This window comes from Chamaea fasciata, unplaced genomic scaffold, assembly GCF_029207755.1.
Source record: "Chamaea fasciata isolate MVZ Bird 193981 ecotype frontalis unplaced genomic scaffold, bChaFas1.0.hap1 SCAF_5, whole genome shotgun sequence".
In the NCBI taxonomy this organism is placed as follows: Eukaryota; Metazoa; Chordata; class Aves; order Passeriformes; family Sylviidae; genus Chamaea; species Chamaea fasciata.
The window spans coordinates 63,635,526-63,659,708 of NW_027094090.1; the positions used below are offsets into that span (position 1 = coordinate 63,635,526).

The 24,183-nt window shown below is 43.3% G+C and overlaps 1 protein-coding gene across 1 annotated transcript; it reads right to left on the reverse strand.

The window, feature by feature from the left end:
* Window positions 1-13,245: 13,245 nt before the first annotated feature.
* On the reverse strand, window positions 13,246-22,632 carry IFT27 (intraflagellar transport 27). Its single transcript, XM_066184036.1, has 8 exons — window positions 22,499-22,632; window positions 18,824-18,903; window positions 17,704-17,763; window positions 16,996-17,055; window positions 15,921-16,038; window positions 15,493-15,602; window positions 15,191-15,292; window positions 13,246-14,564 (listed from the first exon to the last, which is right to left on the reverse strand). Exons 1-7 carry the CDS (start codon window positions 22,530-22,532, stop codon window positions 15,194-15,196), a joined length of 561 nt encoding a protein of 186 aa, XP_066040133.1. The 5' UTR covers window positions 22,533-22,632; the 3' UTR covers window positions 13,246-14,564; window positions 15,191-15,193.
* Between the last annotated feature and the right edge of the window lie 1,551 nt (window positions 22,633-24,183).

Sequence of the window (24,183 nt, forward strand, 5' to 3'; positions counted from 1 at the left end):
CTCATAGCTGAGACTGAGGTAGAGGTGTTTACCAGCAAGCACTCTTGGTGTCCAGCATCAGCCATGTCCAAATCACCACCAGTAGACAGAAAGGCCCCAGGGAAGGCAGGAAAAGGGAGAGGTAGTAGGAGACAATGAAGGTTGAAACCACTGAAATATTTTTTTGTGGACAAACACAGTACCTACTTCATCTGGGACACAGTACCTACTTCATTGCCCTCTGCCATTGGAGCTGGGGGGGCTCTTTCTGTACCCTTGGAGCTGCTGAACAGCTGGGGATGATGCAGGCGGGCAGGTGCATATTGTACTCTGCAGTTTTAGTACTCTGAGTATAGCCTGCTGCAAGAACGTGGAGGATGGCAGTTTGTGGACAGGCTCTCTGAACTGTTGTCCTTGGTGTAAAGGAATTTGAGAAGCAGAGAGATGTGGAGAACACTCCCAAGCTGGTGGAAGATTATGGCTCTACAGGGATGACCTATGTTAAGGAGGGTCCATGAGGATCTTAGCTGGGAAAGCTAGGGAAGACCACCCAAGGACTTCTCCTCCCCTTATGTTTCACCTGAAAAAGGAAGGGGCCTTGAAGAGGGAAGGCATAAGGAAAGAATAAATAATTCTTGGGCTTCTGAGCATTTTCTTTTTGTGTAAGTGGTTGCTCATTTCCAACCTCACTCCAATATTCAAACCTTCTCATTTTTCAAAGGAAGATAGAAAGTCTGGGCCAGGAATCTAAAAGATTCTGAAGAAGAAAAATCTTAATTTTGCTATTCTTGCACTTAAATCCATCAGGCACAAACATTTCAAGTGTGGACAAGAAAACCACTCTGGAAATCTGGACCTCATACTTCCAAGGATGGTTGGCTCCTCAGTTACGCTGTACTCTCAAATAGTGTATTACAGCAACAAGAGAAGGGCATGTTCTCCCCAAAGAAATTGCCAGTGGAAGAAGGCCACGTTTGCACAGTGGCAATTTCTATAATCTCTGGCTAAGAGGAGTCAGACTTATGAGAGCTCAGCACATCTCAGGATCAGAACTAAACATGGCTTTCTGCCTCACACTTCCCAATTTCCAAAAATAATTCTCTTCCTGCTACCCTACTTATATACTCTTAGACCATTCACAATAATCCCTCTACAGTTCTAAATGCCACAGGAGAAGAATGGAACAAAGGCAATGCAAATGCCAGACTGTCCTGTGTGACTGCTTGTGCTGTGGTTAGATGCTGTGCTGAGATTTCGTCTTTCCTACAAAGCATCATTAAAAATGATAATACAAAACAAGAATATAGAATAAAACCACTGTGGCAGATTTTTACAACAGTCGCATCTTCTGAATAGTGCAACACAGAATGACATCTATAGAAGAGTAAGGAGAGAGAAATTAATAGTCTGGAGGAAATAGAGAGATTTTAAATTACATTTTAAATTACTTGAAATGAGAAGCTGATGAGACAGGGAGCCACAGGAAGTCTGCTTCCAATGGCAAACCAAGAGTGCTGCTATTTGTGGAGAGAAGGGGCAGTGCTGTAGGAAAAAAAGGGGCACGAGAAAGATGCAGGAAGCAAGATGAAGGGCACAAAGTCGGAAGCAACTCCATGGGATGATAATGAGACTGAACAGTGTTTCTGAATTGAGTGCTGCAGTGGAGCTCTTTGGCACATAGGATAAAATCAAACAGCGATAGTGTATAAAAATTGGATCTAGGAATCTTCATCCTGGGGAGGCCAGCTGAGAAGGAGCTGTTGTAGTGACATGGCAAAGAGACAGAGTTGATGCAGCTGCATTTGCAGGCAGAGCAGAGGTGTTAATAGGGAAATGCACCAGCAGAGGAGATGCTAGGAAAAACAAACTGGGGTTAGGGTGATGATCATAGAACTGGAAGCGAGTGGGGCAGAGAAGAGAGAAACGAGAGATGGTGTATAAAGAGAATTAAAATGTAAGATATATCACTGGAGAAGAAAAAAGTCACATATCTATACTGTTAGAAAAGTGGATGGGATGATCAGAGCAGTCATCACTGGCATCCAAAACTGAGGGTCCCAAAGCACTTAAGAAACATTATTTGCATCACATCTGCATGCTGGTGGTTTTCTTAGACCAGTTCAACAAACTAGCAAGCCATGGAAAGAAGATTTATGGGTTTTGCCAGAGAATTGCAGGTGTGAAGGCGCTAGAGATGGAGATGATAGACATAGGGAGATAAATGCAGGTGAAAAAAGCCTCACTGGTCCTCTCTTCTTATCTTCAGCTTAATGCAACTTGAAGATCAACAACACAGTTTAAACATCAGACATTCAATACTACAGCAAAGTCATCTCTAGTGTAACCCTGTAACCAGAAATGAAAGAAGAAGGGAGATACAGAAGATGGTGGTCTATCAATTGCAATTAGCAGATTTCCATGCAAAATGGGTGAGGGTGCTGCCCTGAGAGTGCCTAAAAAACCCTCTTATGATAGACAGGAGTGGACTCTGGCAGGCACCAAGTTTGAGGTTCTAGTGCTGCCATACAGAAGTCCTTCAGTTTCTCACTCATGTTCTTTTCCAAGCTAAATCTTGTATAAATGGTTCATTTAACCTCACAACACTCCTACAAAGTAACATGTTCATTAGTTTGCAGAGGCACTGAGGCACCAAAAAATCCAGAACATATTCATAAAGCACACAAAAAAGAAAGTCTTTGTGCTGGTTTAAGTGGGATCTGGGTGCTGTTATGAATGAATTGGGTACCCACGGGTACCTAAGATAACTGTTTCAGATTGAGTCTTGAAGCTACAACTTCTCTGCTTTCCATATGAGACTCCTTTTTCTCTTTTTCTTACACAACCTTTTCTTCCATTGAATGGTATATTTGAAGATGGTTGGGAAACAAAAAGTGTCCTCTCATGAGACCTGAGGGCTGATTTCCACCCTCAGGAATGCCTTCCTTCTCTACTCAGAAGAAACAGTTGGAGAAGACTGAGATACCCAGGATGAATTTCCACCATGATGAGTTGCTGGGATGTGAACTGTTTTGCCTCCCTTTCTCTTTCCATGCTATGCTAAGGTTTGTATTTACAGCAGCCTCCTAATCAATAGAAATAGAAAAAAATCAATACCTGCAACCCATTAGCTCTAACAGAGGGCAGACTGCTAACAAGTCATTCTAGCTGGAGTTCTAGTATCTGGTAAAGCACTCTCAGTGAGGATATATGCATATATATATATACACACAAAACCCGAATATGACTAGCAGAGTATATAACTTGTGAGAACATTCCCCCTCCCACCAGCACGTCTATCTCTACGTATTTACATAAATATGCTAAACTAAAGACACTCTTCCCCACTCAGATGTTGTGCCTCATGCTTATCCTCTCCAGAACATACATTTTTCTACACTTAATCTATAATCCCAGGCTACCTTCATGTTGGACAATCTTGTGGATAAACAAATACATGCCTCTACACTTCCTTACCCCTGCATTAACCGTACACCATAGAAATCCAGTGTGAGACCTACTTATTCACAAGCATAGACCCATTGTTTCTCCTTTGCTGTATCCCCAGATCGTTCATGGAAATTCTCTTTTTAGTTCACATTTATATCCAAAGCCAGGCACAGACAGTTCCCACTGACATCTACATGCAACCCTGAAAGCATACTCCAGGCAACAAAAAGTTGGTGAAATGTTTCTGGCACAGGTTTTGCAATCAGAATCTGCTCCAGGGCCTAAGGCACAGGGAAGAATCTCCATAACAGATCAGAGATGCAATGGGTCTCATTGCCCATTGTGCCTGAAATATGGGCACCAATAACTATGTTGTTCCCCAGTAAAGTCTTTATCCATTTATCCACTGACTGTAACTAGATCATCACTCCTGATTTGTCTCTCATGGAAGGGGTGGTTTCTCCTAGTCAACTTCAGAAAGTCCAAATTAAAAACAGTCGTCATTTCTTGACAAGCAGTTTTAGGAAACTTCACTGAGGAAATGTACATAGGCTCTGGTTTGGTTCTTAAAGGAAAAAAAAAAAAGCCTGTTTCCATGTAAACATAGTAATCAGAGAATTGCAAAGAATAAGTCAAAAAAGATAAAGGCCTTACTTTTTTCTAAAGGCTTTCAGAGTCTTCTTGGAAGCATCAGTGCAGTGATAAATGCTGAGGTAAAGGTGAGGTGTACAGTGAGGATGGTTTGTGTTGACACTGATCGATATCCTGTGATATCAGTCTTCCCTTCAGTGTAAAGGGCACAGATGGGGACAGACAAGAGGATCTTGTGCAGCTGCATCTATTGAGTATCATCATTTAAAGCCACAATCCAGCCCTAATATGAGCTTTTGCTATCTAGACCTCTGCAGCCACAGAGGTATCACTGGGGCTTCCTCCATGGACAGACTTGCTCTCCTAGGTCTGGTGGTACTGACACAGACTGTACTGCAAGACAACTATGCAAACTCTCATCTTTAGGATACCCTGAGCTTTTCTTCTGTCAGACAGTTTAGGGTATCGGGACAGGAATATTGGATATTTAACTTCTCTGATGCTCAGTAGTATATCAGGGTTTAAAGGATTCTTGAAGGAACATCCCAAGAAAAGCAAGAGAAATGGTTAGTGTCTAGGATAGGCTATTTCATTGCTCTGAATTTTCAGAGGGACAAATCAAGAGCAGCACATACCACAGCACCTATTCAGGAGTTCCATGAGTTGGCATTCTAAGAGAATTCAGACCACTGATACCAGAAACAGGCTACCAATTTTAATGTGAATAGGATTTACTTCTGTAGTCCCACATAGTCAGGGAGGCATCCCATGGTGTGTAAAAGCACCTAAGACACTGTTTCAGAGCAAGTCACCTGATACATCATGACCACAGAGCTCTTGTATTGTATGAATTCCTAGGACTTGTTTTCACATTACCATTGTAATGGTTTAGGGTCCCCCAAGTGCATTCCTATAGAGGAAGTAGGTTAAACACATCCGATTAAGCCAGTCAGATACTAGACTGGAGCTTTATGGTGGTGCATAGAAGAGTATTCCATGGATAGAAATTGTCAAGAGGTGGTATTCTCTACCTTGGGAATAAAGGCCTACTTTAAAAAAGGAAGCAAAACACGTAAGTCTATTTAGGCTTCTAACTCCATGTTTAGACAGTGAGGAACTGTCCTGATTTTCAGTTGTGCTAAGCATTCAGCATCTCACGTCGAATTTAGAGAGATGTAGGGGCTCCAAACATTTCTGAAAATCTAGATTTCAGAGTTTTGATGTTTTAAGGAGCTTTGATCTCATAAACCAATGAATTTCTTAATAGAAATTAAATCAAAAATCCCAAGGCTAAATGGTGGGTTCATCAATATTTGACACTTCCAGTCATTCACTGCAGCTACTGACCACTTTTGAAAATTTCTGGGAATGATCAGAAAGTAGTATTTACTTATATGGTGGCAAATCATGGGAAATGAGGGGCCTACTGCAGAGGAAAACAATTCCCAGGAGTGCACTTGGCTCATACAGCTCCACCAGACCATGCCTGGTGGAGATGTATCAGGGCCTTGATGATGCCTCTCTGACAATATGTGGGTCTCTTTGGCAGCCGAACCCAGCAGAGACCAACCAAGCACTCCAGCCCATCCTCCAAGAGTGTGGGGATTATGGTTCTCCTTTGTGCTTCTCTAATTTGTTTTCTCGGTTGTTGTCCTCTTTGACAGTGAGCAAGTCTGGCAGAGGACACAGGGAAGCATCGTGCAGCCATGCTCTGCAGTCCATAGCAGAGACATGGGAACATACACAGCTCAGAGCAGGAGAAAGGCTGTTTTTTCCCTGGGTTATGGGGGCGGTTGGGAGATGAGCAATCCCCTGTGCAGAGCTGGTCCTCCTCTCATGCTCATTGCTACTGCATTCTCTAACAGGACCCTTTTCCTGTGTCTGTTGGATAAAGCTATCCATTTGCCATCTTTCCACTAGCCAGTCTGAAATGACAAAACACTTCTCTATTTCACAGACCATTGGGACTCTTCTCTGCAACTGACCTATATTGGTTATAAGCTTCATTTGTTCTGGCCTGCACTCCTCTCTCTTCTCCCACATGGAGCACATGCACTGCTCCTCCCCCTCAAACAAACACCTTTACACATCCAAGGACATTGTAAAAATAAAATGATCACAACCTGGCCCTCTGGGAACCTTGGTTTTACAGTTTGTCCCACTCTGATGCCAACAGAATTCACAACCCAGTTCAAGAGAGACAGACAGTGAGTGAGAGAAAGCAGGCAGACAGGCACAGACAGAAGGAGATGGAGGAATCAGGGAGAGAGAAAAGGAGCAGAAGGAAAGAAACAGGGCTCCTAGTCCAGAACACAATAGAGAAAGGGGGATGGAGTTGTAGGGGCAATAAAAACCTTTAAATAGTAGAAAATTGAGGGAAGAGAGGAAGAAGTAGATGAAAAAAATGCAGAGGAAAGTACAGAAGAGAAAAGAAATGGTCAGAGGGAAGAGGGGAGGTCAAGTCAGGCAGCAAACCAAAGTGGTGTCTGTGAAACACAGCATAAGAAATAATAAGGTGCCTGTGAATCTGGCCACTACTTTTTCAAGTCTCCTTTTCTATTGTGAGTACACTGTGGGGAAAAGGGCAAGAAGACAGGGAAGGGAGGATAAATAAATAAATACCTGAGCTGCCATCTTAAACAGCTTCTAATAGTCAAGCAGATATGCTTGAAATAGGCAGTCCACAGGTTGCAAACACTCAGGTACAAATTGCAGTTCAGCAGGTAGGAAACAGTCTGCACTAGCATAGTGGCATTTACATTCCTGGGTCCACTGGGTCTCTCTGTGCATTGGCAGCGAGCCCTGAATGCATAAAAATGCTTCTGTTTAGTTCTGGGGAATTGTGCTCTGATGGCTGCCCTGCATCCTCTCTCAGGTTCCAGTAAGAAAACCTCAGCCCTAAACATACGAGTGCAGTTAGTCTCCCTTCTTTTCATACAAATCCCTTCCTCCACACTGCCTGATGCCAGCCCTTGTTTGCATTCCAAGGGATTCATCTCTATCTAGCCTTTTCTTTTGTTGCTCTGCTTTCACTCTCCTCTTTCTTTATGGCTACCCTTCCTTGCTCCCATTCATTCAGCTCACCCTTACAAAGGCCTAGGTAAACACACACACACACAGAATTTACCTCCACTTCTGTAGTTATCCACTTACCTACGAGTGCAGTACCTGGCTGGCACACATCTCTCTCTCACAGACAATCCATTGACTTCCACACTACAACCCTGCCAAATCTGCCTGTCTTTCCTTCCTTCACAGCCCTACTCTTGCTGCCCCCCAGCCAGTCTGTTTCTTTGTCTCTCCCTGCACAGTTCTTTATGTTTTTCCCTCTCTTCAAGCCATTCTTCTTCCTTCTCCCCAACTCTGCCCATCTGTCCCTCCCTCCCACAGTTCTCTCCAGCTGATACACATGCACCCCAGTGTCTCTCTCCCCTTCTCCCCCTGCCACATTTAATTTCTTTGTGTCTCCTACACACCCAGGCCCACACTTGCTCTCTCCCATACTGAGAGGAGACAGCAGCAAAGAATTTGCTGCTGACCGCTGCATTGCTAGGAGGCAAACACATGGCTGGCCTTGTGCAGGCCAGTTTCTGCCTGAGTGCCCCAAGTCACATATCCCCAGCATCATCTCCAGCACTGGGAAAACAGATGGTATAATAAATGAGTGCAGTCTGATAAAAGGAGGAAAGGGTGCCTGCCTCGGATGCTCCTCACCCGCACAGAGACACACATCTGACATGGGCACAGCCCTCTCACTCCTATACCAGTCCAGCTTTGTGCCAGAACTAGCCAGCTGAACAGGGCACAAGCTCTTCTCTAGCACCAGATGGAAAGAGAGGGGTAGGAGAGGGTGGTAGTGGATAGAATCACCAGTGGCTATTTTTCTGACCACAGCTTCTAATCCTGGAAAGCAAAGTACATGGGAGGAAATAAGCAGTCTTAAGGTCATGGGGAGGGCTGGTACCATGAGAGGTGTAGCAGAATTGTGGGGGCATATAAGACCTCCACACGCAGAGAAAGGAGGAAAAAGGCAAGAGGCATGGACAGGGAAGAGAAATCAGGTATCAAAATAGCATGGACCAAGACAGGATTCAGGGATCACTTATATCTCAGTGAAGAAGGAAAGCCAACCTACTGGCAATTTTAGCTGTGAGAGCCATCAAGAGCAACTACAAACTGCTGAAGGGAAATAGCCCCATACCTCAAAAGGGGCAGAAACCAGAGGGCAGGGTTTGCATTACTCTGCTTTTGCTCATACCAGAACCATCCTCCTGCTCTTATCCAGTTCCATGCCATTGTCCAAGAACGCTCCTTTACCTCCTCCACTACCTCCTCAGATACTTCCATCCAGCGACTTGCAGCATTAACCCTTTCCTCTGCATTTACCTGTTAGAAGAAATCCATACTTGTTATCCTTTCTTAAGCCACCAGAATTCCTTCCTCATCTAACATTTTCACATTCATTGCTGCCTCTCTTTGCTGACAGCAGCACTGAAAAGCATTATCTTAACCCTGCAAGACATCTTTCCTAGATACTGTTCTGCTGTGCCTACAAGCTGATTTTATGCCTGATGCTTCAACTGTAACCTGAATCTCTACACTTCCAGTTTTACAGTCCTCAAACAGAAGCCACCCAACATCACAGAAACGAAGTCCTAGATATGGCCCACAAAGGCCACACATAACTGTTAGACTAAGAGAGAGCAACACTTCACAGGAATCAAAATGAATTCACAAAAGCAGAGAAGGGAAACCAACACAGAAAATATTCCTCCCATCCCTTCTGCTGTATGAACTGATTGTGAAGTTTCTGTTGTGAGATATGAATGCTCAAGTTGTAGTGGGTATTTCTGCCTGGTCAGGTGGAGGTGCAGGCTCTCTTTGTCCATTCCCTGAATGGATTCATCATTGTGATACAGCATCACAATGAAGTGTAAATGTATGTGTTGTTGCCCACCCTCCCCCTTCCCCACCCCCCAAAAACAAAAAAATATAAAGGGTTTAAGCAAAAAGGTCATGATAGTTTCTGGCAAAGGAAAATAGAGACAGTGGAGATAGCACTGGAATTAATTTGTGTTTTAAATGTGTTTATGAAGATGTGTGGGTACGAATTGAAGATTTCAATTTCCCTCTACTCAGAAGTTCCTTGAGAAGAGCTGTACTCAATTATGAATTTCCAACATCTCCTCACATTCTTCCACCCTGATTGTTTGATAGTGCCCCATAGTAGGTATGATAGCATACCTCCTCTATTTTTTCTGGTCTCACCTAGATACACTGTCTCCAGCCACTGCTGCTCACAGCATCACAGCTTGCTGTTCTTATCTCCCCACACTATTCCTAGGTTTATCATTCTGGATTCTTGCTACTGCCCTTTCAAATTCCACTGTCAACCCTGTCACACAGACTTTAACTCCTCCTGCCTTGTTCTAATGCAGGCCCTACATCTCCAGCCTAAACTGATGCCTACCAGTGACCATCCTCATCATGGGTCTGAATCCCCCTGTCTGCCCTTGGCCCTGAGAGCTTGGCCCTGAAAACCTCCTTTAGCTCCTTTAAAGTTATTTATTCTTACCACTTGCCCTTCCACCTGCAAGGTCATCCAGCTCTACCCTCTATCCTCATTTTCCCTCACTGGCTCATGCAAAAATTACTTTTCCTCCCACTTTATTTCCATACAGCATTCTAAAAGACAGGAAAAGCCTTAGGTTTTCCCATCCCTAAATCCCACCCTCGCAATCTGCCTCAGCAAATCCTCTGGGATCTTCATGAAGGAATACAGACCTACGTATTTCCTACATATTCCTGTTCCCCTACTGCTCCTGCATTTCCCCTGTCTGGGACACAGAAGTGGAACACTTCTGCCTTTATACCCTTTTCCTCACAGTCTCTAACTTGCAGCCCTCATATTGTCTATTTTTCTTGTATTTGTGCAGAAAGGTTACAGGTTCCACCTATCTCCAACTGATGCATATTTGGCTGGAGGGAAACCCATCAAACTGACCCCATCCCTGACCCCAGCTTGATGTGTAGGGTCTGTCACATTTCCCTTTTAAACACTCCCAGATTAAATCTCAGAGACCCAGGAAAGGGAGTAGTTCTAAGCTTCTCTTGACAAACAGCTCTAGGGGAGGAAATATGTGAAGCCATGACAGAAAAATGAAAAATCTCCAAGGAGCCAAAAAACCCTACCAAAAATTCCCAGCCAAACCCCAGGTTAGAAAGAGAACAGCCAGTGTCTGACAAAGTTACACTGCAGTGAGCTCTGAAGAGCCCAGATGAGGCTGCCAGGACTCAGCTGGTGGTCTCCTGCCAGGAAATTACACCCTAGACTAGCAACATCCCCATTTCTCATGTGACTTGGACAGGGAGTCACAACACCTAAAGAGCCCTGAAAAGACTCAAGACTGAGTAGCTCTCTTCTTCCTCCCTCCCCCAAGCACTTTTGTTCCGGGTCAACAGAGCCAAGGGCAACTGGCACAGAAGACATTGTTCTCCAGGCAAAATGACAGCAGGAGGAGGAAATAGGACACGAGAAGTAGAGAGATGATGTGCCCCTAGGCTGAAAGAGATATTGTGGAGGCCAACATGGCTCCTGAAGTGCTCCTGCTCTGACTCCACCTTTGCCGCAGAAGGTCTGAGAAGTCCCTCAGCCCTAGGTTCCACAGAGTACCATCTGCAAGATGGACACATTACTTGTTAAGAGCAAGCAGAGGTAGATATGGTCCATCAAGCAGCAGATATGAGATAGGAAAAGGACTGAGAATGCATGGGGAGAGAGGGGTCCAATCACACAAGTATCAGTAATAGGGATGTCTTCCTGCCACTAGCAAATAATCTGCCATCATGCTGCTGACTTTGTGCAGGCAGATGAGACCACAACTGCAAGCAACTGCCACCTGAACATCATAGATTCAGTAATTATTAAAAACAGAGCACAGCCTTGAGTTGCGTAAGGACCCCCACTGATCTGCATAACCACCAGCAGAAAGCAGTTGCTGCCTACAGAACAGAAATGCAGTGTTTTCCCTGCTGTCAGCACCTGCGTCAGGCTCCCAGTTTCTCTTGAGATACAGCTCTTAATTGGGATAGATTGTACGTTTTCTGCTGCAGCCCAGCCCAGCTCCCAGTTTAATTGCTAGTTTAGGACTTAGCCTGTTCTGTGCTTTCTACGCTACTTCTTTCCTCACTTAATCTAATAGAATTATAGAAAGTATTGCTGGACCTCAGGAGGCCACTGAGTTTATCCTTCTGCCCCAAGGCAGTATTTCATTTTCAACAACATCATGTGTCTTTTGCTATCAGGTCAGATCGGTCCAAGATGTATAGTGGGTAAAGAAATTAAGCTTACCCATGGGAGTCAGTTGGCATAAAAGACTAAATCCAGCTCTTTAAGTCACTGAAGTTATATCAGAAATAACCCTGGTCCAAATGGTTTCATTTATCAGATCAGTCTTTTCAAAGATGTCCTTTCTTAAGTTTAAAGTCTTTAAAATTAACAAAGCTATAGAAGAAAATGTTTTGACAGCCCCATTTCAGTATATTTAACGTTTCATTATGAACAGCAGTGACCACTCCATTGTTAAGACTTAACAAATATTATCACAGTGATCAGCTTTGAAACTCCTATTAATTCCCACAATAAAACCTGATCTTTTTGGAATTTTACATCCTGAATTTCACTCCGCAGTAGACGACGTCTGGCATGACAAAACAAAACCATTAAAGCATCTTTAATATGACAACTTTACACAAATGAATTTCCAGTAAAATTTCAGAATGTCAGACAGCTTCTTAAAGCTTTTTCTTCCAAGACAATATGACTAAAAATTCCACTTTTGTTTTGTCTGTTAATCTAAGAAGAAATGCCTTGCAGCCTTGAGAATAGATAATGCAGAAATTAGAAGGATTAAAAAAAAATCAGCTGGTGATGTATCAAGCTAAGTAAAGCAGGGCACAAGCATAACAGAGATTCTGTGCATACCCATGAGGACCAAAGGAAAGGTAACAAGGAGGGACACCAGGGAGGAAAGAAATGGTTTTGCCTAATCAAACAAGCAAGCAGGAAAAGGAACTATGTATCTATTAAAACCAGTTAAAGGCCTGTTTGTTTCCTTCCCCTTCTTTTGAAATTTCAGTTCTGGTTGAGGTCGGTCTTTTCTGTGTTGTAACAGTCATGCTGAGCATCTGCAGCACTGCACAGCTGGACAAAGCGGGGGAGCTGTAAGAAGACAACAAGCTTCCTGGTCAGCAGACAGGCTTTCTGTCTTCCTCCACTGTTCTCCACAGCATCTGAAAATCAGACTGTGGATTTGGATGCTAAGACTATAAGCAGCAAACAATGCATCCTCACTTTACAGATGTGACTGCCACAGCTAGTAAACAGGTAGGAGAAATCCAATAATGGCTCCAGACTCTTACTCATCCTGCTGGTCCAGCTCACTTACCACTCTGAACTCCTTCACAGAGAGTCAAATCTTCCCATGTTTGGCTCCCATGTTTTCTACCCCCTCTTCACTCCTAGACTCTACAACCAAGGTCACAATTAAGCCAGGAAAATAGTAACAACAACCACTTGCATCAGGCTGGCATTATATAGCACATTAGCCAGGCAGGATAATATATTATGCTGTAAAGAGTTGAGATTGTTATTGTCAAACACACTAGTTTGAAGGACGTTAAATTGTGTCCACATTAGTGCTTGAAACAGTCCTGTAAGAAGCAAGCTGGACAACATGCTTTAGACATGACTTCCTTTCTAATTGTAGTTGTGGCCTGTGGAAAAGGGAAAGGGGCAGTGGGTGAATCCCTACTGTTAGCTAATTAGATCATACATTTCCTCTCTCAGGCAATACATCTTTCCCTGCATGGGCTGCATTTTTCTCCACTAATTTCTCAAAAGCAGCTTCCCTATAAATCACAAATCATGACTGCAAGCATTCCCTTAATGAGCTCCTCCAGCTTTTGCATTTATTTTATGAAACAGCATTCACCAATCTTCATCTTACTGGTGCATTTAGAGTGTTTATTTGAAGTAATGGGAGGTCCTTCGGGTGCAGAGAGATGGACTCCCTGGTTAAAGATTGCACAGAATTCATTTCATTACCTATTTCCAAGGCATTCATCCCCCCTAGATATACCATGTCAGAGGTGACATACACATCTGCTCTGTTATTTTCAATATGAAAAGATATGTGTCTTGTTTTGTGATCACATCTTTAACAGAACCAGGGGGAAATGTTCTTTAATGAGATAAGCACAGCACCCAAAATAGCTTTTATTCTTACTAGTCAGAGACACCAACACCTGCAAGCAATAGTCTACACAGCCTATGCAAATCACCAGAAAACACCCACGATTAACAAGACAATCCGTATAAGATACAAATGTCAGAAATGCTAATCCAATTCAAAAAAGAGTGAGTCTTCTAGTTGCCCTAAGTTCATGAAGGACCCCTTCCTTCTTTGGAGAAAGCAGGGAGTTTCCCAGCTTGTTCTGTCATTTTTGAGTTGGCTTCTAGCATAAGAACCTCTTGTTTTCACTTCTTGTAGACTGAGCTCCTACTCACCCTCTTTAACAGGTATTCAAACTCCTTAGCAAGTTCCTAGCATCAACACACTGTTGCCAGTGAAATGAGGCCAGTGCTTCTCCAGATTCTTGAAGTGCTTCATAAACTCTGCTACAACATCTGCACCCATATTTCTTACGTTCAATTTAACATACTTTTCCTAGCAATGGGCATAAAAATGATTATAAACCACATGTATAAAAGTCTTGAAACACAGATTCCTGAAAAGACTGCCTGAAAAATCACTCAGTGCTTAGTCTCTACAAAACTCAGCTTCCCTTGCCCAAGGGAGTCTACCATAATCTGGAAGATAATGGTTCCATTTTTGAAACTCTTGGTGTTAGGCTCAGTTACAAGGCAATACCTTACCACAGATGCTTTTGCATACTGCATTAGCAAAGACTTTTACACATGCAACATCAGTACTCCACACAAAAGAGCAACTCTCTCTAGGCTTTTACCCTTTCTGATATGAAACTTCTAGCCAGACACATATGAGTCAGAGTAACTTAGCCAGGCTTTCATTTCCTTAGTCCTGTTTCCACCGGCAACATCAGAACCGTGGTCTTTTATCTGAAATTCAATGACAAGCAGAGAGAATTTAATAAGAGGACTCTGATTTTGAGATTGAGAAGTGAACCCAATCAGAATGGTATTGCCTAATTCAGCGGACAAAAATGACACAATATGTAAGATGATAAAGACATGAAGAATAAAAGGTAGTTTTTTATAAGTTTTAGATTCATCTTTAGAATAGAAAAGGTATTCTTGCAATTTGACTCCATTTCGCAGTTAAGCCAATTTGGATGTGCCTGCAGGAAGCCCTTCCTGTTCACTTCAAGGGAGGTGGCAGCCTCTGGAGAACTCCTGTGACCTGGGACCAGCAGAGGGCACTGCGTCACCAAGTGACAGCGGATGGACGCGACACGGCTCCCACCAGGCAGGGACAGTGAGCCACGCCGAAGGAAAGAAACAGGTTCTGGAAATTAGAAACGTGCATTAGTCACCAGCATATCAATCCTACAACTGATAAGGGCAAGACTGTTCAAACTGGCCTCCAACTCTGGGCACTGCTGGAAACACACCTAAATCCAGCTCTGCCTCCACACATCTCAGTCTCCAGGTGCTGATTTTAGGGCAATAAGCCTCCTCCTGAAAATGCTTTTCAAGGCATAGGGCCAAATCGATTGGTCCTGTCCTGCAGTGTATGTATCAAGGCTGGCTTAAGTCGAAAAACATCCTGTCAGCTTCCTCTCTCCTTTTCCAAACCTCTAAATCCTTCCTTGTAGCAGCAGGAAGTCAGTTCAGACAAAAAGATATCAAAGCAAAGAGCTGGCAATTTCCATTCTGTCCTCCCCTTTTACTCTCCGCCTCCTCCAACCTAGCAGACTTTCAATGAGCAGAGAAGCAAGTTAGAGGACACGAAAGGAATGCTGAGGTAGCAGCTTCAGAAGAGTGCCTTTCCACTTGCTTATTTCTAGTTTATTTTGAATTACCAGAGGATGACCATGAAGTAGCAAATGGCTCATATTTTTTCTTCTCTCTGTATTCAGTCCAGCAGGATTTTCAGTACTAGAAGAAGCTTAGAGAATAAATAAATCATACCAGTCAGGCTAGTGAATGAAAAGTTTCCACTTTCTCTTTGTACAGTTGGTGGAATAACTTTGCCAGGATGTGGAAAGGGCCCTCAAAATTTTTCATTTCCTTCTGTAAAGAAATAAGAAAGTTGTGAATTGCAGATGGAATAAGCATTTGACTACTTCTGCTCTGTTTCACCAAAGAAGGATTAAAACTAAGTTAGATGACAAACAAGGGGAAGAGAGTCCCCATTTATCTTTTTTGCCTGAAAGAGAAGATAACTTTACAAACATCCCCTTGCACAGATGGTGAAAGGAGCAGATACTCACCACTGACATCTCACAGTATTCCAGGCCATGTTTCTCAGCCCACTCCTGTGCTTGTTCCTGCTCCACAACTCGACGATCAGTTAGGTCTGTTTTATTCCCCACTAAGACACCTACAGAAAAAAAAAAGCCATGAAACAAAAAGAAAAAAAGCCCAGCTCATCAATGCTGACTTGTAAGCCATAAATACTGGAAGATTTTTGGAAGTAGCTGAAAAAGTTGGAGGTGTGAAGAATAGTCTGTAACTACCTAGAAAAGATTTCAAAAAGGAAATATATTCAAGCCTTACCAGCTTTTTGATAAAAGTAAAGGAGTTGGAGGAAACCATGTCTGCCCCTGAGTTAAAACAAATGCTCTATTCCATAGCTCAGCAGAAATAACTGCTGTCATACAAGAGGGGAGTAGATAACAAGAATCACACCCATTCTTACCTGGGATGTGCACCCCAACTGCTTGAGCCATCAGCTTCTCCAACCATTTGTTACAGTTGTTGAAGGATTGCTCATTAGTGACATCATACACAAGGCACAGGACGTTGGGTTGCTCCCACTGCACAGCAAGAAAGGAACACTGTCAGCTCTAATGAAACTGACGTGGTCAACAGCCAGGCTGTAAGTATGGCAAACACAGCTGCTAAGATGAAAATAAAAAGCCTAACCCCTAGGAATCCTATGCCCTGGCTGAGGTTTCACATTTCAGTTGACCCAACTAAATCACTGGTATTGGGAGAGGTGGTCTTGCTTTCCTCCCTAGTCCTGTCTGTGCAGTTCTCCCACTTTATTTGAACCAGCTCTGGCACTCATCTGATCTCTTGGGAAGCTGATTTTTCATGTTGAATCAGCACAAAATTAATCCTAAAAAAAAAGTAGAACGGTTTTCTTCCAGTTCAAGAAGCAAAGCCAGCTTCTAGAGAAGTCCCTTGCAAACCAGATCTAGTGCAAGTGCAAAAGTAGGATTGCTCTTGTAGACAATGAAACATTAGGTTGATTTAGCCATCTCATGAAAGCTTACATCAATTAACTGATTCTGCTTCTCAAAATGAGATAACACGGGAGAAATAGGAGAAAACTGTGCAGGGAAGGTCGCAAATACGTGAAGGAAAAAACCCAAGGGCAGGATTATGCTCAAGGACAAGAATGAATCCTGTTGGAACAAACACATCACTGTGACACAAAAAAAAAACCCTCCCACTTTTGAAGTTGCAACAAAACAGATGTTTTTCTAAGAAATGAAAATAACTTTAAACAACAGTACACAGAAATTCTCAGTTAAAATTCTCTATTTCTTTTGTAAGAAAACTGCCTATCTGCTTTCCTTTCTCTGGAAAGTATTTCTTCTGGTACTTATACAAGTTTTAGAGAGGTAGAACAGGATACGTTGGCAACTGAGGTAATTGCTCCCATTTACACTAAAGACAAAGTTTGCTACATCTGCCAGACTGGGGAGCTCAGATCTTCAAAGCAAAAGCACTTCTTTGGAAGAAGAGGACTGTTACATAAGACTTACCAGTTTCTCCAACATTTCAGAAAATAGATCTTTTCCTGCCGAGTCAAAAATGAAGAATTCCTGAAAGCGGAAACAGAAAGAAGGCTCTTGCCAAGAAAAATGCAGTGCAGGGAAAGGTTTTAGAAGTAAATACTGCAGCTTGTAACTCCAACATTTTATTCAGTACAGCAGTGTCATGTCCCTAAGGGACAAATTCCCTGCACTGAGAAAACTACAGATAGTATGAGAAAATAAATAGCCATTTTCCAAGTATAAGCAGTAAAAGAGTTACTTCCAAGGTCCCAAGCATAGTCTCCATCCCTACTGGAAACAGAGTATGTGGAGTGGGACAGTAACCTCTACTATTTATACAAAATTATATACATTCCATTAATGGGAGTATAGGGCATTAAGGAAAAACAACTGATAAGCTTTGGCTTTTGTAGTTCCAAGAATCATGTGCCCTAAAGAACAGAACATAATCTCAACAGAGCTGGCAATAACTTTGGTTTAAAATGTTGTGTTGGATACAAATATATTAAAATTATATTTTTAAGACTAAACTAAACCGTGGAGTATCAGCAATTACACATGACCAGCCTCATTTCCTTAATGCAATTTAATTGCCCTATAAACATGCATAGTGATCTTCCACCAGAATGAGACTCGTGTGGGGCCTGAGCTTTGGATGTCTCTTTCTGACCCAATTTATGTCACAGAAAAACTCACCACGCTATCACTTGTCTCTGGAACTGATACAGCCTTTACCAACAGTTCTATGCCCGCTGTCTGTCAAAAAGAATCAGGAAAATGAGGATCAGGAGAGTTTTTAAGAGCCTATCCAACTGCATACCAACCGTGCATTGGATTGAGGCAATTCTTGTGAATCATTACAATTCCATCAAACACAGACTGCTGGAAACTCAGCAATACTCCTCCTAGCCCTGGTAACCTAATCTGACCAATATGTCAAAGACTTGTAGATTTGCTCAGCTGGGGGAAAAAGGAGGAGAACCAAAGAGATTTACTTATAAACAGCTCAGAGTATTAGCTGAAGTCTGCAGGACTACGCTCACTCTCACATTCCTGCTCTAACGCATGTCTTAGAACGTTCTGCACTAACCATGTGATGAGCTAACATATGGAACTGAGATTATTTGTGCTTCTCCCACCTTTCATCTCATTCTGCTTTGTAGCTCATTTGTTTGTTCTATTTCTATCCTTAAATTCTGGTTTCCATCTTTATTTCAATGAATAAACATATTTTAGGATTTTTTTCCTCCACACTCACATTTTCCTTTCTTTACTTTACTTATATTTACTTTTATTTTTATCCTGCTTCTGATTAGTCATCACCATTGATTCTTACACTGAAAGACTGCAAACTGTATCCTCTTCATCTGGAAAGAGTTTCTGTAGATTATAATTATCTTGGGGCTATGCAGCACATCTTGGTGTTTGCACAGTGATAAGTGCACTGTCCACATGCACATTTAATAGTTGGAATTAAAAGCTTTCCCCTTCTGCAGTGCTTTTTCATAGAGTAGTCCCTAAAGGGGGGAGCTCTCCAACACCACAAAACCTTATGAAAACATTGGTTCAGCAGGAAAATCACAAGATTAACTAAATTATTCTGCCTTAAGTTTCAATACCACCACCTACATAATGCAGATTTACAGAACGTTAAATGTTTCCTCTTCAGAATCTAGGGTGTAAGAAAGAAAACCATCTAAGATCCCCCCTTGAATGCCTCAACTTAAAATCTTATTTATCTTGTTCTAGGCCTCTCAGTTTTCCTGTTCATCTTAGAGAAATTTTAGACAGCAGTCTGAGCCTGTTGTATGCTTACCAGTGTGTAGTTCTTCTGAAAATGAGCCCCATCACTTCGAAACATCTGGACTAAAGCACTCTTACCCACAGCTGGATCTCCTGCAAAACCAAAAACATAAAATATTTTTGTTTCATACTAGAGAATCTTATTTTTCCTCAGTTCTGTTACTACCACAGGTTGTAAGAGCCTGGATGCTCTAACTCTGAATACAGGCAATTTAACTGTCACATGAAGCACAGAACCATCTAAAAGGCAATACCCACACAAGGAAATGAATATTGCCATTATGCACACTGGTGGCTGACATCTGATTTCTGACCTATGCACAACAGCAAAGGACTGCCAGATCAGGGTGGAACTGCTGTTTGTTCTAAAATTCATGCCTGCTCCACAGTCCTTACCTAGGAATTAAAATTTCCCAGATATGTTATCATGTAGTGAAAATTGCAATGTGATAAGGGACTGGGCTTCCTAGGAGGCTATTTCCTCTCCTTAGATTACCCATTTCCCCAGATTCAAATCCTTGTTATATACTGAGACAAAGCTGCTTAAGCTGGTAACTTTTCTCAATGAACTCTTCTTGCTGACCCTGCTAAGAGAGCAACTCTTGCTGACTCAATGCTGCTGGTGGCTCATTAGTTGCATCCTGGGCATAACAGAAGCAAACGTCAGAGAGAAAGCACATGGCTGGAGAGAAGAGCCTGCTGATTCATCCCTGTATGGAAGGAGAACCAAAGGGCTTTGTCTTTTGCTCTTCTAGAGCCAAGGCTTTCTGATTTGGCTTGCACAACACTTCAGGCAAACCTGGAAGCTGCCTCCTTTGGCCTACTCTTACAAAACTCTGTGAGATCCAAAGCAACCACGGGATCACAGAATATGCTGAGTTGGAAGGGACCCACAAGGATCACTGGGTCCAACTCCTGGCCCTGCACAGGACCATCCTCAAGAGTCACACCATGTGCCCAAGAGTATTGCCCAAATGATTCTTGAACTCTGTCAGGCTTGGTGCTGTGACCACTTCCCTGGGGAGCTGTTACAGAGCCCAACCACACTCTGGGTGAAGAACCTTTTCTAATATCCAGCCTGAACCCCCCGACACAACTTCAGGCCGTTTCCTCAGGCTCTGCAGAAGTCACATCCACCCACTACATGAAAAAGAAAAACACCAAACTATAAATCATAAATCATAACCTTTCCTAAACAAAGGCTTAATGCTTCCAAAGAGTTTATCATTTCTCCACATAATGTCTCACTAGCCTGGATAGTTAAAAGGACAGGAGCCATTAATTAAATACCTCAGTGGTTCAAGCTTTACTCTTGAAGGAACATTCATAACAGTCAAGTCTGGAATACAAGTCTTTCACATTATGTTGTTAATAAATAAAGCCAGAAAGGAAGTATTTGACATTATGTTGTTAATGAATAAACCAAGAAAGGGGTATATTTTTGACTCTATTACAACTTGCTAATGGCATTTTGAAGGAAATTAGTAAAGCTCTCTGCTCACATACTATTACAGAGGAGGAAGGGTGTTTTGGATAGTGACAATTACCCCTAGATGCATTAACCAAATGTAGTTCTTGTTTAAACGTTTTTAGCATGCTTGCTTACTTTGAGCTGAGTTGGGCTCATAATATTTAGACAGGAAAATCTGGTAAGTCAGCTTATTTGTTCTCTGATCAGTTCAAGCTTGTGCGGAAGACAACACTCTGTTCTGAGTGGAAGCTATTCTGTATTTCAATAGACAATTAGATCTGTCTTTGAAAATGAGATAGAAGAGGCACACATTGCTCCAAACTGTGCAGGCATCAGCCAGCACAAATTCTTAACTAATGCATTGCCTTTCTTCCACTTGACAGCCCCAGGTGTTCTTTCCCTCTTTTTATTCTTTGTCATTCTCGTTAGTCCATCACATCAGTACACTTCCTCAAAGTAAGTTTCCTTGCCCTTTTCAGTTTAGATTCATGTGCCAATAGTGCATCACACAGTATATATTCTATCCTTATTTCTTTAAATTCTGCCAGAATCTGTAGCGTCTTTCAAAAATGCCTACTACTACCAGTTGTCTTTCTACAGTGAAAACCTTTGTGTAGTGTCTCCACAGTAAGCTCAGACAACAGATATTTTACTTTTGTGTCTGTAAATTAAATGACCTTTGAGATAACACAGGAATTGCCTTCTATTGTCAATTTAATAGTCTCTGTTTTGATAATAAGAGCCCTTTCCCCCTGTTCTCTTTGACCTTGGTGTAGCTCCCAATACTGTGTCATTGGTTCTTCATAACCATTTCCTTAGGTCCACAAGAGCTCCCAGTTCCACTTCTGATGGCTTTGCTCCTATCTATGTAATTGCATTTTCTTGTTCCCTTTAGGTTGTTGTGGTTACTCATATCTTAGGTCCCTTTCACTATAGTGGTTTTTTCTGCAACAGAGAATCTATTTTGCTTTATCTGCTTAATTAATTTGTTATTTTTAATAATACATGGATATTACTGTAGCACATAGCAGAATGACATATGGGATAGGACATTCCTGTTCTTTGTGCTGTGAACAGAATTGAGAAGGCCACTCCAGACCCAATAAGGATTAAGGACATAAACAGGTCATCCAAAGAAAACTTATGTGATTTTAAAATGGTCGTGGAATTGGCCTTTGGTAACAGTAAACAACAAAACTGGATAGATTTCAGCAAAGCCAGTATATTTGGAGCAGGAAACTTCCAAATTGGAAATGATGTTTCAAGTGTAGAAGACAGGCAAGATATTCATGCTGTTCACAGCAGTAGAACCACAAGAGAGATTAATTCTCTTGCCTTTGCTGAAGACCACATCTGGCTTTGTGTGAGTTGATGGTCAGCTGCTTCTGACGTTAAAAATGGCAAATATTCTACTCTAGATGAAATAATCTGGAACGAAGAGTTAAACCTAGGAGTTGACTGCACAGAAAGGTTTTATGGATTTGTGCTTTTGGCTGAGGCTGCACAGAGCTTCAGAGGGAGGGGGAAAAAATAAAGGTTTTTTTCCACAAAGTGTTAACAGCCAGCTGTACTTACTTTCAACACCTCCATAATCCATCCCGACTAAAAAAAACGGTGTCTTCGGCTCATTTGTTTCTCAGGTTAGCCTCCAAATTGTTTGGGGAAAAAGATGCCACTGTGAAGTGCTCATCTTTCATCCTTCTACTCTTTGTTTAGGCTTTACCTTTCTATCATGCTCCCAGAATCATCTTTATTTCTGACATTAAGTTCTCACGTCAGCCCAAAGCAAGACTCACAAATGAGGCAGGACTCAGTTGCCTACCCTGCTCCCTTCACGCTTTCTCCAATCTCGGCACCCACCTTTCCACACTGCAGAAATACTCGGGGTTTTTTGGGTTTTCCCCCTCTTTTTCAGATCCTGTTCTTGGATTTCAGCCGACCCAACTACACCTCACACCCTTCCTGGGCACAGCTCAACTCCACGTGGCAGGCAGGGGCGGGTACCGAGTAGTAATAACACACACACGACTTCGCTGTTCCCGCCCCCAGGCAGCCGAAGTCCTCACGTCTCTCCTGTCGCCTCCCTCCCCACATCTCCGGCGGGGCGGCCCCTCGACGAGAGGCTGTGGGAAGCCGGGCCACGCTGCCGGCCTCGCCCCACCCCACGGCGCCCGCTCTAGTCCCCGCTCCGGATGGGAGCGGGCGGGCCAGACTCACCTGCCAGCAGACACTTGGCAGCGAGCTTCACCATGGCGCCGGCCCGGGGCAGGCGGCAGCGGGCCCGGACGGCGGCAGCGGTGGCCGCCACCGCGCTGAGCCGCGGCCTTGACAACCGCGCGGCCCTGGCAACCGAGCCGCCACTTCCCATTGGCTGCGGGCCCTGCTCATCAAGGCCATCCGCGGTTATTATTGGTTCTCTCATTTCACCTCGCCCACTAGCCGTGCTGTCAATTAAAGCAGACGCCCCGCCCCTCCCCGTGGCGCCGTGGCCGTACGGGCGGCGCGAAGGGGAATTCTGCCTGGCAACTAAAGACGTCATCGAGGGCCGGCTTGCTATTGGGTAGTACTCGGGGGCCTGCACCACGGGGCTGAAATGACCCTCTGGGGGCACAGCAGAAAATGATAAAAGTTACGGGCAAGGAGCTGCGGCACCCCCAAGGCAGGGAGAGGCAAGCGGAGGAGAAGCCTCCACTTCCTGCCTGTGAGCCCGCGGAACGCGACGTTCCGTGCGGAAGGGCTCTGGGTTCCTGCGCCTTGTTGCGCATGCGCACGGCCAAAGCTCGGCCTGCCCCGGCCTGCTCGTCCCCGGCCCCGGCGCCGGCATTTGGGTCACGCTTCCCCCAGGGCTCGGGGCTGGAGCTGCATCCGGCTCCCAGCTTTGCTGCAGCCCCTTCAAAGTCGGCCAGGAAGCCGGGTCAGCACGGCGGGAACAGGCGGTGTGTGAGGCCGCTGTCACCCTGTGGGAGTGGAGCTGCGCTCGTTGACTGGCCGGGCCAGCAGCTGATCCGCTCTCCTTTCCTCCAGTGCACACTTTTCCTTGTGTTTGGCCGTGTTAATGTACTCACGGAGAAAGTTCTCTTGCTTGCTGATTTCTTAGCTGCTTTCGTCTTTTTTTCCCCTTCTTTGTTAATTTTTGTAGCCTTTCAAACTGCAGTAGTTTAATTTATTTTTTCCTTATTTTTAAAATGTTTCTATGAAGCTCTCCCTTGGCTACTATTAAACTATTTACATGCCCTGTTTTTATTCTTTGAACTGATTTTCTGTCTTCCTTAAGCAGTCCCAAGTGAATGAATTTGGGTGGGAGCTGAAAAAGGGGGCCATGAAGCTTCCTAGGTTTTCCCCTCCTTGCAACCTCTTTGAAAGATCTGTGGAAGCAACAGAAAGCGTGCCATTAATAGCAATCCATCCCTTTTTTAGCGTAAAAACTTTGCTTGGCTGCACTTTGGATTGTTTGTTCTGGAACACAGAATGTGCTTACTGTGGAAAGCAGTGAGTAAGCTTGGGAAGAACAGAATAATCAATAATGCATCTGTATTTGCATTATAATATTGGACGTTCCAAGGGTCAAAAATAAAGTTTTCCAAGTTTTGTTTTAATGTCAACATTTTATTTTAATGTGACCGCTTAGAAGGCAGCTCTGTTACCTTTCCTGGGATAAATTACCTGTAACATGTCTAGACATGCAAGCAAATAATATAAAATTAATGAGAGTCTATAACTGAATCAAAGGAGTCTTCTATATGCACATAAAATAACATTGTTTCTGTGATAAAAACATAAAGGGGACTTCGTTAGCCTGAGTGGGCAGACTTCAATTGTAGATGATGACTTGTAGTAAAATACAGTGATGGACTCACTATTGCCCCTTTAAAAATGAAAAGAAAAATTAATCCCAGGTTTCA

Excerpts from the sequence above, each read along its gene's own strand:
- IFT27 (XM_066184036.1), bottom strand. The coding sequence starts at position 22,532 with ATGGTGAAGCTCGCTGCCAAGTGTCTGCTGGCAG. Across the intron at positions 18,904-22,498 it reads TGCCAAGTGTCTGCTGGCAG|GAGATCCAGCTGTGGGTAAG; the intron begins GTGAGTCTGGCC and ends TTGGTTTTGCAG. Across the intron at positions 15,293-15,492 it reads AATACTGTGAGATGTCAGTG|AAGGAAATGAAAAATTTTGA; the intron begins GTGAGTATCTGC and ends ATTTCTTTACAG.